Below are 16,148 nucleotides of genomic sequence, written 5' to 3'. Positions count from 1 at the left end.
GATGCCTTCTCCAATGTGTCAATCCAATCTTTTTCCATAATGCACGCTTTCACCTTTAACGGATTGTTAATGAGTTGACTGGAACTACTCGCCCACTCTAGGAGAGTTATCATTCTTAGTGACCAATCCGACAGCATTTTGCACGACCCTGATATTATTTCCTGGTGTATTTCCTTTAGTATCAGCGGCGGAGAGGGTAGCAACGTTTTTCGGTATAGCATGATTTCATTTCGAGCCACAATGGAGCTCAACGATTGAAGCGACAGCTCTCTCCTTATTAATACAATTGGAAGCGACTGTGGCAAATTGAGCAGTTTTTTCCAAAAGAGTCCCTCCACTTTTTCCCAGAAGTTCGATGGTAAATTAGGTAAGGCTTCAACTCCATAAGTCAGGGTAGGCACTACCTTCGCTCTGTAAAAGGTCAGGACTGGCACTAATGTGAAACGGCCAAATTTGGTCGCTACTGCTCTTGCCTGGGCTGTGAGTAGGCGAGTTTTAGTCATTATGTTGTCTTGCATTGGGACTTCTTTTATGCTTTTATTCAAGATAATCCCAAGGTACTTGAAGTTGGTCACAATTTCCAGCTGTTTGTTGTCCACTGCCCAGCCGAATTTCTCCGCATCACGGGGCGACTTTCCAAACGTCATTATTTTGGTTTTATTGAAATTCATCTGGAGATGGTTTTCTTTAAGATAGGCGTTAAGATTGTTAATCTGTCTCTGCAGGCCTATAGGTGTGAGGTCCATGAGGATAATGTCATCTGCGTATAGCAGGCGTGATATTTTGCTTGTTCCCAATGTCGGGGGGAAACTACGGACTCTCTCCTCGTATTCCTTGTAATCCGCTATATAGGCGTTGTACAAGGCCGGGGCCAGTGGGCAACCTTGTTTGACGCCTCTCTCAGTCTTGATCCCGGAAGAGAGGCGACCCAGATTATTTAACCGTACACACATTGAGGTTTCTGAGTACAGGGCTTTTATTGGATCCAGAATCTCTAAGGGGCAAGCGTGATGATGTAGTTTCTCCCATAGTAGCCCTCGATCGACACGGTCGAAGGCCTGGACCAAATCAATAAAAGCCATGTATATTTTGGGCCGTCCCTCTGATACCTTAGCTTTCAGTGTACTCAAAGCCAATATGTTTGCCGTCGTGCCGATGTTTTTCACAAAGCCTCCCTGCAGAGGATCAAACAGGGCTGATGTTGGTATCCAGGATTGAAAATTGTCTAACAATAGGGCTCCAAAAAGTTTGCCTATGGAGTCTAGCAGCGCTATTGGGCGATAGTTTGAGGGAATGTCTTTTGAGCCCTTTTTGAAAATAGGCACCACTAAAGCCTTTTTCCATGACAGTGGAATCTCTGAGATCTTAACACACGTCATGAAAACCTCTTTGATGAAAATTGACCACGCTTTCAGATTTTTTTTCAGATTTATATTCACAGCTGAGTTCAACAGTAATGAGGCAGCCATCATTAGTGGACAGTTTTAGCTCAGGAGCAGACTACTATTTTCCAGCATTTCAAAACCAAGTCTTTTATCAGCATGGCTAAGAGGGGGTGGGAGTCCATTGATAGTAGGCAGGTCAGTGGTGTTGGTAAGACAGAGGTTCCTTCAATAGGTGCTTAGTTCAGGGCTGAATCCTCATCTGCAATGACACAATGATGTAGTGTCCAGAATACAAAAGCTGTGATTATGCTCAATATCAGGGAAGTGAAACCCATTGCTTGGTATGGGGCTTTGCTGAATTCATTTTGGCATTCTAGCATTTCCTCGCCTCCCCCACGAAAAGATGCAAACACTCTGTGGGTTTTATTGATAATTTTGGTAGGAAGGGGTGTGGAGGCATGCTGAATAAGTACAGCAATTTGGATAGGAAGGTCATTTTAATGCCATCAATTATTTCCGAAAGTGCAATGTTTTATCTTTCAATAACTTCCCTACCTGACACAGCGCCAATTTCTTCCTCTAATTCAATAGAGAAGGGCCCTTCTTTCTCTGTCTCTCATTTTTTAGATTTCTGAGAGTTCAGAAGCTGTCCCTGTACTGCACTGTGTGCCTCTCCTTCCTTAGAATTGCAAGGGTCCACAAGCTGGCCCTATCTTAGAGGTGCCTTTCCAGACGCAGGTCAGGCTTTCCCAAAAATATCAATAACACATTGTGTTAGCCAGGAAGCCTGTGTCTTTCCTAACAAGGATTTCTTAGACTTATGAGGGCCCACAAGCTATCCTTATTTTGGTGGTACCTTACCCAAGTATCACCTTAGTGGATGGCTGTCAGCGTTTATGGCTCCGACACACAGCACAATGCAGCTGCACAATACACAAAATAAGAACAAAGTAACGTTTTTTTTTTTGGCTGGTGATTCTGTGTTACAGCACCAAGTGTTGGCATCAATCTAGGACGCCCTGGTATGGAGCTGCCAATAACCTGGAATAACCCAGGATGCCCTCTCTACTTGGAAAAAAGACACAGCCACTGCTTAAGAGTAATAGGTTTAATTGAGCTGAACGTTTTGAGTGCAGGTATACAGGGTAGTGGTAGGAAGCTCTGGTTTCCTTCCCCGCTTTACACTCTAATTTGCCTGGTTCTTCCCTAAACTCATCTCTCTTCCCATGCAACAAGGGTTCTTCTCTCATAAATCCATCCCAAATATCATTGCCCCTTCCACTTCAAGTTCCAGAAAGTCAGTATAATATCGATATTCAAAAGGGACGGCAGGCAGACCCACATCTAATGACCCCAATGACTGCACTTTATGGACAAGTGTCTAAGCAGGATGGGTCAGCCAATGCTTTTGCTGCTCTTTTCAGAATAAGTGAGTGCTGCTTTCACAAGCAGTTCGGACTTCATTTCCCCCTTTAGCTCCAAAGTGAGCATCAGTGATAGTGCTTCATCATCATCCAACTGCTTGAAGATGTCCTCGGAGGGTATCGTCTGAACAATTTGTGAACGGTGATTTGTGGTGTAGCATCTATTCGTATGGTGACTTGGAGTCTCAGACTGATAACGCGAGAACTCAGCCGGGCTCCTCCACCCACTACCTCATCTTGCTATGTTTTGGCTTCGGCGGCATGTGAATATTGCTATACTAGGAATGAGGCTTCCAACCAGTGTTGGTAAAGGTGTGTCAGCAAGATGCACTTCTCATCTTTGTGGGTTTCACCATGCACAGAGAGGCGCATCGTACTGCCACTTCTCACCCTTCTCTGGAGTTGTCCAATCTCTTTTGAAAGCAAATTAAGACAGATGAGAAGCGTATTATCAGTAAGGAGTGCCTCTAAGAGTGCTGTCAATTTTTTCTCTTTTTTTGTATGAACAGTGTATGTGTTATATATAAAATGTGGGAAATATTTGAAAGGTTGTTTTTCAATCAACCAAATTAAAAAAAAAAGAAGAAAAAAGAGTGCTGTCAGCTGTTCGGACCCCCTTCTCCTTTGCTGCTTCCACTGACTGTTGCTACAATGTGTACCTCGCGGCCACACAGGAGGGAAAGAAGGCAGAATCAGCTGTTGTGTTACTACAGAGGAACGTTATTGCATCAATTTCATTGGCTAATGGTTGCAAGCCCCGCCCCGCTAACTGAAAGCAGATATTAGCAGCGAACCGCACACACTCAACGCCCAGGCGCTCAAGGAGTGCCTCTAAGAGTGCTGTCAGCTGTCTGGATCTCCAGCACTTTTGCTGCTTCCACTGACTGTTTGATACAAGGTGCACCCTTGCGGCCACACATGAGGGAAAGAAGGCAAAATCAGCTGTTGTGTTACTACGGAGGAGCGGAGGAATGTTATTGCATCAATTTCATTGGCTGACAGTCGCAAGCCCCGCCCGTTCGCTAACTGGAAACGATATTAGCAGCGGGCCGCATGCACTCAAGGAGGGCCTCTAAGAGTGCTGTCAGCTGTCTGTGCATCAGTGCATCAAAGTGAGTAAGCGCCTTCTGTTTTTTGCCACCCTGTATCCATCCTCTCAACTACAACTTGCTGGCACTGGCACCTCCCTATTAAGGAGCCTTTTGTAACACGCTACCCCTCGGTCATGTATCATATAATGGGGAAGGGTAGAATACAATTGAAAAAAGCAGACATTTTGACTAGAACTGGACTGTGCAGCAGCACTCTTAGGGGGGGGGAGCGGCCACAGACCCCTGTTGATACAGCAAGAGGGAGAAAGTGAATACCCTTCTTGAAAAAGAACAAGAAAGACACGGCTGTAACGGAAAATGTCCAGGGCTCCACCCAGGTGCCAATCACAGGCTATTTCACGGCTATCTCTAAGTCCAAATTGCCTACCAGTCTCGAGCCGCCAGCCGCAGTGGAGGGAGATATTCTAAGCAATGCCACTTTGTTGGAAATATAGACGCAGCCTAATAACAGTAATATTATTGGCAGACCAGACGAGTTTGAAAAAGGTGATCTGAGTTCCCCAGTGTCAATAGGCAATAACGGTTCTCTACTCAAAATGTGCCATAACATACAAAGGAATTCCGTGGGGCAAGGCACAGAGTATGGCAGCAACCTCATTGGAGGAACTCTGCCTGCAAGCTCAGAACTTACTGCACTGGCAGTTTGCATGCAGTGTTCAGGTGATGAAAGTACAGCAATGAATAGGAGAGCTCACATAGTAAGGTTCTGGGCCTAAAGAAGCCACCCTAAAATTGATAGGTACAGTACTAGCAAACATTCAGTCACTATTTCTGCTGTGCTCCGCTATATAGCAGCAGCAAATCAACAGGAATTAAAAGTACTGATTACTAAAGTGGTGGAACATATAACGCAAAGTCGACCTGTGGCGATTGAGAAAGATATAACAGAAGGTACAGATATAACAACAGGAAACCAACTGGAGAGAAATTTATTAGATTGCCCAAGGTCAAGGCTCAGGGAATGATCGGGGCTTCTGAGACTGATACTTCATCAATTTGGTTAGATGATTCATTGACTATTGCCGCATGTAACGAAGACGATGCCATGAGGCGCTCTGTGCCGAAATCTCAATGATGAAACACTAGAAAGCAACAAGATTTGTGAGCAAAGTCCAACAAGGCAAAAATTACCATGTGCTTGATACACAAAAAGTAGTGAAAGCTGTAACATTACCCACTAGACCAGAGAAAGGTAAAATGATTAGAATTGCAGAGGGTGTAGCCAAGTCAGGACAGGCTCAGGAGGATGTCACTAAGCGGAGGATCCATGGACAAATGGACCACAGCGAGAAACTTTTCCTTGATGCGTAAAACATCGAACCAGCTGAAGAAGGATGAACAAAATGCTGCCAGCACCGGCTGTCTTGGCTTTGAAAAGCCTTTTGCCAGCCACGGGCTGCACATACCTTTGCAAAATGACAAGATAAGGCAAGTGTTTACACCTAAAACTGTGCACAAGGAAATGAAGGCAGCTGGAGGTGGTCAGTATGCACAGTTGTTGCTCACCTTAGTGAAAATGAGAAATATCGCCAACCTGGAACAGCCCTTTTCTGAATAGAGTAAAACTGCTGGAGATGCTGGCAAATATTCAGGAGTTTTCTAGGATCAGTACTAGAAACGGGCAAGTTATTCTCGTCTTTTGTTCTGAGCACACTGCAAAGCTGTCTAGATGAGAGGAACATTTTGCAATTTGTCCAGATGGGGTTCCTACCGGGTAGCTCGACCACCCATAATCTCAGGATCCTGGATGCGCTTATAACTAGGGCAGCAGACCAAGGTGGGGCTCCACTATATATAGTATTTGTAGATTTTAGGGCTGCTTTTGACGGTATCAATCGATCCAAACTTTGGAGTAATATGGAAGCGAGGGGATGCCCTACCTGGTTGGTTTCGACATTAAAGGGATTGCACTATGATAGATGGCTAGAGTTAGATTGGATGATACAGGCAATTTATCAGCAAGGGTCACGATTAGTAGAGGGGTCAAGCAGGGTTGTATAACCTGCATATGGCGGATCTCCCCCAAAAACTCTTAACAACTGTTGGATGCTGCCCTAGGATAGGGGAGGTCCCAATACCCTGCATTCTATATGCTGGCGATCTGGCGCTATTCAAACATACATAGAGTGGAGTGAAGAAGATGTTTGAGAATCTTGTGAAATACGCGACTGCAAATGATTTGGTCATCAACATGGATAAAACAAAGGTCATGGCTATAACACCAAACAATTTAAACAATTTAAACAAACTGACCTTCCCTACAAGCTTTGCCAACCTGGACTATGTGGACACATATCCCTACTTAGGGTTATTGTTGAGTGCAAAACAAGATTACGCACATATCATTGAAGCTAAGCAATATAAGGCATATTGCCAAATGCACCTATTAGCCAAATGTGCGAACCAGTCTGCTGGATATACCATTGAGGGTATACTTATGCTTTACAAACAAAGCTATTGCCCTGCTATCCTATATGGTCTGAAAGCCCCAGCCTGGAGAGATATGAGTTTGTTAGACAAGCTGGAGGGGCTTTTTGGAGAAAGGTTCTAAGATGCTCTCCCTCTACCCCTGTAGAATACTTTAGAATCAAGCTGAGGTTAATATCATTGAATGCACAGTTATGGAAGAGTGTCTTGCACTTAAAAGCAAATTCAAACCCAAAATTTGCATTATTGAAGATTGGTGCTGGAGACGGATGTCGAGGTATCGATACCCACAGCAAGAGATTACACCAGGAACTTGTTAAATTATATGACAATATAAATTGACATCTGGACTTTGAGCGGGGTACAAATTTCGCTTTTGTAAAAGCCATATTTATTAGAAAACGTGAATGGTGGTATTGGGCCAATAATTACACACAGTTATTGTCTCTGAAAACATATGGATACACAGCAAAAGTGACACAGGTTACTGGATACACAGGCCTATTTAAAACAGTGTCCCAACCCGGCTGTCCGAAGTCTAAGATTTAGGCTAGTCACAAACCAGCTTCCTCTGATGGTTTTTAAGGGGGCATGTTCTAAAATTCCCCTTGAACAAAGGACATGCCTTGTGTGTGGGTCAACCGGGAAAATTGAGACTCCAAGACACGTTTTAACAGAATGTAAAATGTGGTGCCCAACCTACATGACTGTATTTGGGAAATATGTACACGAATATGATGCAATTAAGAGTGATTATTTTTGATCATATTGCCTTAATAGTGACTTGCTTTATACTGGGTTTGGCAGCATTTTATGAAAACCTTAAAGCAACTACTTTGTGATTTAAAACAAACTGATATGTGAAAGCATTGCTACATTAGCCCCTCCCACGTGCCCTTCGCTACTGTTTGTCAAATAAGCCTAAATGTTAGTGTGCCTCTTGAGTGATAACAATGAATAGGTACATATTTTGAGTTAATTACGTTTAATTCTTTTATATAAGAAAGACTTACAGTGTTCTTAACAGCGTTTTGATAATGGTTTTAACAGGTTTGTGGACCTTTTGATTGAAAGTATGAAATTATGAAACTAGGAAATTATGTTATAATGAAACTGTGATTGATTTTAAATATGTGCTGGAAATAGAAATGTATTGTATGTCCCAGTATTTTATTGTATTGTATTTTAGATTGGATGAGATTGCTTTAAGCTGTAAATTAAAAAATTATACATTTAAAATGTTTAAAGATTCTTTAAGAATCAAACAATAAAATTAAAATAAAAAAATGTTATCAACATGTTTAAACAATTTTGTACAATTGTATCTTAAACAAAAAGCAATGGGCGAATATATTCAATGTATTTTGTGTAATATCTGCACCTACTAGTTTATTCTCAACATTCTCTCTGAAGTATTTCTCTCATTCTTACCTTTCTTTTACTGCGGTTACAGATCATAGTGTCGTACATGGAGTGTTTCCAGTGCTGCCAGATCCTGGGCTTTAAAGAGCGCTGTAAGAAGTATGAAGCAATGGCGATGCAGCGTAGCATGTACTTGCCGTCCACCAATGATGGATTGCTGGTTATGGGCCAGGTGGCTCGGGCCATGGCCACCACTAAGCTGTGTATTGGACAACTGAGCCAGGCTGTGGAGTTTGGTAAGCCTCCCATACGCCCCTGCATGCTGCTCTATGTTGGCCAACTGCATGTTTACATCTCCTTTCTACATTGCAGGTTACCGCTCACACAACATGGCCGCCCTGCTCAACCACACACCACTTGAGATTGCAGTGCTCCCGATTACATTTGAGGCGCTTTTCCTGCAAGAAAGGTGAGCGTCTGTCTCCTGTCCTCAACTCTCATCCCCTGCAGAGAGGGACATAACAAAGTGAACGAATGTGATGTAGAAAGAAGGATGTGAAGGGCATGCAGTGAGTGGTTATGGATGGTCACCAAGTTATGCTGCTCTTTAGGTTATATGAGATACACACAATATATCTGAGGGTCTAAAAGGGCAGGCAGGTTCTGGTATAATCAATAATATGAAAGGCCCAGAATTTTGGTGGACACTTAATAACAAAGATACTTCCAATCTCATGCCCAATCCTCAGGAGTAACTAAGGATGTTTGGGTAGAGTATTTCAATGATAAATATTAGACAAATTGTAACATTCAGAATACTGTGAGCACGAGTGAGTCTGGATCGCAACCCTGGTTCTAGCCTTTCGATCAATTAGACATCGAGCTTATTATTAATAAACTAAACAACGCAAGAGCATCAGGCCCGGACCAGGTGATGAACGGCATTTTTAAGAATAACCCTGTACTCTGGTCTGACATCCTGTACCATCTATTTACTCATATTGTTAAAGATTCCATGTCTCCACCTTCCTGGTGCACCTCAGTATTGGTTCCAATTTTCAAAAAAGGTAAGCGGAAGATCCTGCCAGCTATCAGCCCATCTCACTGACTGATACCACTTCAAAAATATTTACCACACTACTTTTAAGGGAATTGACCATGTGGGCAGAAGAGATCATCCTCCTCAGCCCGCTGCAAACGGGGTTCAGGAAGGGTGTGGGCTTTGACTCATGTTTATCTGACATTGGGTCTGCCTCTGATCGGTCAGTCTATGTTGCGACAATAGACCTATCCTCACCTTTTGATAATATTGATAGCTCCATTTTATGGTCCAAATTGTGTAGCTGGGGAATTAATCGAGGTCTGTTACGTCTGACCCAAATGCTACATTCTAACAACTCCACAATGGTCAGAATAAACACATTAGGCGAACTATCAGGAAGTATCAGTCTGAAAAAGGGAGTGCGCCAAGGGGTCGTTTCTCGCTCCTACCCTATTTAATCTATATCTTGCCGACTTATGGGCAAAGCTTGGTGAGTGGGGGGGTTACGCGCCCTTTGGCTGGGTCTGAGTGTGAGTTTTATTGCATTTGCGGATGATTTAACTCACATGGACTGTACTCCGGCAGGGTCATAACGTCAATCTATGGGTGTAGAAAAGTATCTGAATGCAAATCATCTCCAGATTAATTCCAAGAAATCCTATGCTATGGTCAGCACTGTTCTAAGGAAATCCTGTAAATTTTGTTGGAAGCTAACTAACAATCGGATTCAGAGAGTTGAACCAATTTGTTACCTTGGGTTTATAATACCTGTTAAAAAAAGCCGCTAATATCTCAAATGAAGTTTAGATCAGAAGATTTGTTCTTGTACCCCACTGTTGAAGGTTATTAAATGGAAATTATGTGCTTATTTATTAATTCCATTTATTAAGTTCTATAGAGCTAAGATGACTCCTATTATTCTCCATGGATGTGAATTGTGTAACATCAGTGACAGGACATTTTTCGATGCCATAGAGTCCAAAATTCAAAAATGTGCTCTAGGACTCCCGATCTCAGTCCCTATCAGTGCCATCAGATTGGAGCTGGGTCTGACCTCTTGGTGGTCACAGTTTATTAGACGAGGTATCTCCTTACATACCACCTTAGAACACTCCAGTACATCTTCACTGGGGTTCTACATAGCTGCACTACTTGCAAAGGATTCAAATGCGTACCTAAAAATAATTCAAGAGGCGATGCAAAAATTTACTAGTGATGGTAGATTTGAATGGACTGGAATCGGATAATATATAGAAGAATAAGCTGAAAAATTGGGATGGGTCAATGGTTCTACAAGATCTAGGCAGGTTAAAATTTTACTCCGGGAAGGAATGTTTTTATTTACCACTAACTTGCTTAAGACCTTATTTAGTCAGATTTCCATCCCCAACTTTTCAGCCGTGGTATATGAAATTCAGATTAAGATGCCTTCCCACCTTAGAGTTTATTGGCCTAAAGCTTAGTATTCCCAGAGAAATGTGAATATGTACAGTATGTGGCCAGGGTCCTGAGACTGTATTTCATTCTGTGATGTGCTGCCCCACTTTTCTGGATCTGAGAATTCAAACCTTGGTGCGTTTTGTTCATTCAACTCCCAGATCCTAACTGAGGATCTATGGAGCAGACTCATGACTGGGTTGCTTGTGTCTCTTACTTAGGCCCTTGTTAGGATGCTGATAGTGATATTTGCCAAGCTAACTAAGATATCAGAGCAGGTTGCCATTGACCTTGATGATGTTCTGATGTGTGAGTCTTCTGTTGTATTGTAGGTAGCACATTATCATACTCGTTAGTTGAATTAATATTAGTGTTGTGTTAGGATAAGCCCTGCTTGAGATGTATGTTACTGCATTTTGTCTTCCTCCTCTTCTCCTGTTTTTTTAGTACCCTTGCTCCTGTATGGAGTGATTTTAATTGGGATTGTGTATAGGATATATTTTATGTTTCCTTTTTTTCCTTTTGTATAAAAAGCTCTCTTTTGTGTAAATGTACTTTATGTACTGAAAAACACAGATTTAAAAAAAAAGAAAGGCGCAGCATTACTCGGTACAGTGTCTCTGACATGAGAGAAAGGCTGTGCTGGAACCAGTAACATGTCAGGAATGTACATCTGACAGGCCAGTAGATTTAAGGAGTTAGTTAATCTCAAAGCAAGAAAGGCTAGGGAAGTATCAGTTACACTCCATGCTACAGCATAGGAAAGGCCAGCAAGGCTGGGACAGGTTGAATAACATTTGGTAGGAGAAGAACAGAGCTAGCCACATGCAAAGCCAGCATTTATTTATTCAAAGGTAGGTTTAAAGCGTGTGAGTGCAGCCATTTTCAAAAGTCAGAAAGGCTAGTACAGAATCAGTCACACTCCCAGCTGCAGCTTAAATAGGCCAGTAAGGCTGGGACAGATTGAATAATATCTGGTAGGAGAAGAACAGATCTAGCCACATGTAAAGCCATTATTATGTATTTAAATGTAGGTTAAAGCATCTTCAACAGGCCCATGAAAGGCAGAAAGATACATTTAGCTTCCTTTTTTTAAAACAAAATGTTTTTAAAATATTTGCATTGGTTTATGGATTCACTCCTGAACTAACTCAACATGCGAAAATCCACAGATTCTTATAGACTCCAAACTCTCCTTCACAACCCATGTCATTAAGAAGAAACAAATAGCCTGGTTGGTACCAGTCTACTGCAGACGGTTCCATGTAATAATGTCGCCACAAAAATCTCGCCATGCAAAAATATTGCCGAAAAATGGCTGTTTTTTGTGGCAATATTATTGCATGGAACATGTGGGGGACACCCCCGCAACCCCAAACTTTTTTTTTAAATGTTTTTTTTTTGCCCCTGTCCCCATATATATGGTGACCCATATAATATCGCCGCAACCTTTTCCCGGCAATATTATTTACGGCGACCATATATATGGGGATAATATTACCTGATACCCTGCAGCCTTGAAAACTGCTGTTCATACTCTGGTTCTCTCTCAACTTGGTGACGGCAGTGCATCCCCGCCTCTAGCCAGCGACCCCCTGAAGCCCGTCAATCATGCCACAGCATGCCTCACCAATGGTACAATCAGCCATATCACTTGTGTGATCCTTACATACATGCATCACTACCAGTAAAGTGCTTGCTTTTCACATGGGGGCAGCCTGCACTTCGCAAGTTCAAATCCCTTAGCAGGGCTAATTTAGCCTCTCATCCTTCCGAAGATGAGAGACTAAATCCTTCAGTACCATTTAAGAGGGTAATTATAACACCTGCTATTGCAGTACTTAAAACTGGGTGGGATCTGGCGAAGGCCGCTATTAAAACACAAATTGTTATTGTTATTAAAATGATATCCTTCAAAAGAACCTGCTAAACCTTTCAAGTTATAAAGATGTAGGTAGATTTTAGAAGAAGAGAACAACATTTTGCATGCCAAAATGATGTCCATGTGTTTGTACTTGGACAAGAAAGATATATTAATTGTAACACTAGTTTTAGTTTAAAATTCATTTATTAAAGTATATTGGCAATAAAAAGTGTCAGACTTTTTTTTTGTAGTGAATAGTCCTAAATTGCATGATCTTCTTCACGTGTTTCTCCAGCAGTGTTAATGCTGGTTCGTCAGGAGGGGTTTAAAGGACAGTTTGTATATTTTAGCTGCAGTATCAATTGTACTTAATTACGAGTTTGGTTTTGACTCTGAGTGTTCTAAATTAAGTCTAAAAGTTGGTTGGAGAAAGGGCAAAAGAAAGAAAAACAAGTGAAACTTAGTAAAGAGAAAAAGTATAGATATTTGAGAAAAACATGTAAGATGGAATCATGATAGTGATACAAGGAATGGTCTGCAAATGATGACATTTGTGCATGTATCGGCATGTGTGCACAAAGTCATTATTGAAACATACAGTACTAGTAAAGGGTACTTGATAAGAGTGCATACAATGATCTTGAATTTGAAGACATTGAGGCTTCGTGCAGTTTGTGTATGCGATGCGTTTTATTTAGACCAAAATGTAGAGTATGGTTAGATTTACCCTTTGTAAGGGTGAGTTTGTAGTCAAAGCGAGGATACCTATATATGGGTTTATCTTTAAATAGTGGGGGTGGATCCTAAGGTAAAAAAAAGTATCATTTCATTTTTTTAAATGTATATGCTGAGCAATTTCTCTGATGTTGTTAACAGCAAAATGGAGAACGGTACGTTAACCCCTACAGTTGGTGGGACGCTAAACAGTGTCATGTTTAGCCGAAAATTAAAAAAGACACACAGGCGAAAATGGCACTGGTTTTATGAGCCGCTTACCAAACAAGGATCTGTACAGTTGGCAGCTTCCTTGGTGTATCCTCGCCGAAGTCACTGGATAGGTTTTTGTCGTGTCAGTCACTGATTGAAACTGACGAGTGGAAGAATAAAGTGAAAGTGATAGCAGTGCAGATGGTCGTGTCCGAGAATCAACGTGATTGGGTTGTGGATTCTAAAAATGCTATGCTATGGAAACAAAATATAACAAGAGATCACAGAGACACAGGAATAGGATATTTCAAAGCAAAATGCATCTTTATTCCATGCATGACAAATCATCACTAATCACTAGCAAGCAGAGCACTCTCTGGAAATGAGTGCATTTAGCAAACCCAAACCTTTCAGCATCCCACAAAATCCCCCACACAGCCAGCCTCCAAGACTAAGACTGTGAGACTGTATCCTTTCTCTCTCAACCAGCTGTGAGACAGCCTCCCTTTAGCTTGCTGAACCTAACCTACTGAACAAAACAGCAATCTACTGCTATACAGAGCAATGACGCGTTCATTGTGCATTTGTGTGCGTAGAAAGCATTCCATGTCGAACTACGAGCATACTATGGCTACGTGCATACTATGACTAAGTGCATGCATACATCATTTCATCCAACATAGCACAATCATATACTATACTAGAACACAGTGACCTGTCCTTTATGTTAAGAACAGAACAGCAAGCATATCGCTAACATTCTTACTCTCTCGCATCGTGGCAGTCTCATGCAGAAACCAAAACATTTCTCTGCAGCCAGCCAAGGCTGTATCTCTGTACTAAAGGATCTGACATACAGCAAAGAGTGTCTTTTGTATGATAACATCTACACACTGCGTTCAGTTGCTCGTTCCGTGCTATGCAAAAGCTGAATTCATAATGGGCAAGAACAGAGCACATCTTAGCGCCTAGAAACAAGAATGTGCTATACAAAATAACTAAATATATGTATCTGCATAGATTTCAGCAAATATCAATCTATGATCAAAACAAGCTATAATGCTTAAACATGGTCTATGCTAATTGGATGCATGAATGAATGAATGAATAAATGGATTAGCTCATGCTAAACTATCATAGATAAATGCAGACTAACAGGGTGATACGTGCAATACAGTAAACAGGGCCAGAAAGAATGAATGAAAGTCACTGTAAAGATGTAGGCATCATCCTGTCTAGCTGAAAAACGGCAGATCGCTGGCAGTCAATACGACATCAACAGCCTAGAAACAAAGCATTGCAAGCAGGATAAAAAAAGCAGCAAAGCTGCCTTCTGCTATGCCCCTGAGCTCTGGAGCAGCCTACCAGGGGCCATCATATTGACCCAATCTCTCATTTACTTCAAGATGGAATCAGAAACTGCTCTTCAAAGAACACCTCATAGAAATCTACCCTTTTCAAATGTGCCCTCCCTTTTCTGTTATCTAATTCCTAACCCCTTCACTCACATATTTGCAATTGTTTCTGACCCCCTCATTTAGTCAGAGCTCTCTTTCTAGCTAGCTAGGTTTGTGTTATTTACATTAATGCCCTGCCCCCTGTCCTCCCTCTTTATAGGGCTTCCACTTAATAGATGCGTCGTAAGGTCAGTTCCTTGAGGGTGTTGTGGTTAACGGTGCGGTTTAATGCTGAGAGGTGTTGGACTCTGTCCAGTTACGCAATAACGAGACGGAGCCAGTGCTTCTGTGAACCTTCTTCATTCACTCCTACACTCTTTCCGCTTCCCGCCCCTCCAGCCCCTCCCCTTCCTCCTTCTTCCCGCACTTTCCTTCTCGTCTTTCTTAAAGGGGCTGTGTCCCTTTTGTGCAATGTACAACACCTCCCCCATACTTAACATGGGAGCCCAGTTACATCTGTTCGATGAGCCTCATTGGTCTCTTTCCTGTTCGAGGGGGTCTCCCCGGGGATTCTCGGCTTTCGCCGGTTGACTCCACTGGAGGTTCTGCTTCTACTTCTTCACTGAGGTTCTCGTCGGGTGCCTCTTGTGTTTCGGGCTCCTCCAGATATAGCTTTTTGAAGAAGGAGGAGTTGCGAGTGATGTCTCCCAGTTCTCCTGTCGCTGTAATCATGGGCCATTTGATGGCTGTGATGATTCGCGGCTCGGGACTGTATCGGGTGTCCGTCTTCTTGCGTTGAGTTTGTTGCACCAGGACCATTTGCCCCATCTCCATTTGTTGTTCTTTCGCTCTCCGTTTGGTGTTTGGTGTCGGCCCATTGCTTGGCCTTTCTCTTCTTTTCGGCATCTCGTTCTCTGATGACGAGGTCTTCCTCAGGGGTGTAGTCCTCCCATCGGGGAATGCGTGTCCTGGGTTGGTATCTCACCATGAGCTCAGCTGGTGGCTTTCCCGTGGCATCGTGTGGGGTATTTCGGTAGCTCCGAAGCATGCTGCAGATGGCTTTCGGGCGAGGCGTCTGCTCCGCTGCTGCTTTTTGTCTGGTTAGCTTGATTGTGGCCATAAACCTTTCCACCATCCCATTGGCTTTAGGCCAGAGAGGTGTAATCTTTTGGTGGTGAAAACCTAGGTGACTTGCGAAGTTTGCAAATTCTCTTCCTTGAAATGGAGAACCGTTGTCAGTCTTGACGACGTTGGGGATGCCCCACTCGCTGAATAGTTCGTCCACTATGGGTGCGGTTTCCATGAAGGATGTTGACGGCGTCTGCTTAACAAAGGGGAATCTCGAATATTCATCCATTACTACTAATAGATAGCCTCCTTCTTCTAAAGGTCCATAGAAGTCCATTGCGACCTTTTGCCAGGGTCTTGTCGGGAGCGTGGTTAGTTGCAGAGGGTTTGGGTTTGGTCCTCTCGCAGCCAGTTGACATGGCCTGCAGTGTCTGAGCATGTCCTCTACTATTACATCCATGTAAGGGAACCAGACATAGTTCCTGAGAAATCTTTTTGTGTTGTCTATTCCCCTGTGGCCCTCATGTGCCAGCGTTGCTAGGGTCTTCCTTAGGTCCCTTGGTGCGACTAGCCTTCTCCCCCGTAGTAAGAGTCCTTGATCAGTGGCTATGAGTTCGTCGTGTATCTTGGCCAGCCGGTCCAGTTCCTTCTGGTCTACATCCTCCCCTCCGGTCTCCTGTGTGTGACGTTCCCGCCATTTGTT

General features: G+C 42.8%; 1 protein-coding gene across 1 annotated transcript in view; it reads left to right on the top strand.

The window, feature by feature from the left end:
• Positions 1-16,148, top strand: part of ADCY10 (adenylate cyclase 10) — a 1,140,628-nt gene that overhangs the window by 277,849 nt on the left and 846,631 nt on the right. Inside the window, exons 6-7 of the mRNA XM_069614009.1 lie at positions 7,802-8,006; positions 8,083-8,179. Of these exons, the coding sequence (XP_069470110.1) occupies positions 7,802-8,006; positions 8,083-8,179 (302 nt within the window). The remainder of the gene's footprint in view (positions 1-7,801; positions 8,007-8,082; positions 8,180-16,148) is intronic.

The sequence above is a fragment of the Ambystoma mexicanum genome, chromosome 9, assembly GCF_040938575.1.
Source record: "Ambystoma mexicanum isolate Mex_15411 chromosome 9, UKY_AmexF1_1, whole genome shotgun sequence".
Lineage (NCBI taxonomy): Eukaryota > Metazoa > Chordata > Amphibia > Caudata > Ambystomatidae > Ambystoma > Ambystoma mexicanum.
The sequence above is the reverse complement of the archived record's forward strand: the minus strand, read 5'-3'. Positions and strand labels throughout refer to the sequence as shown.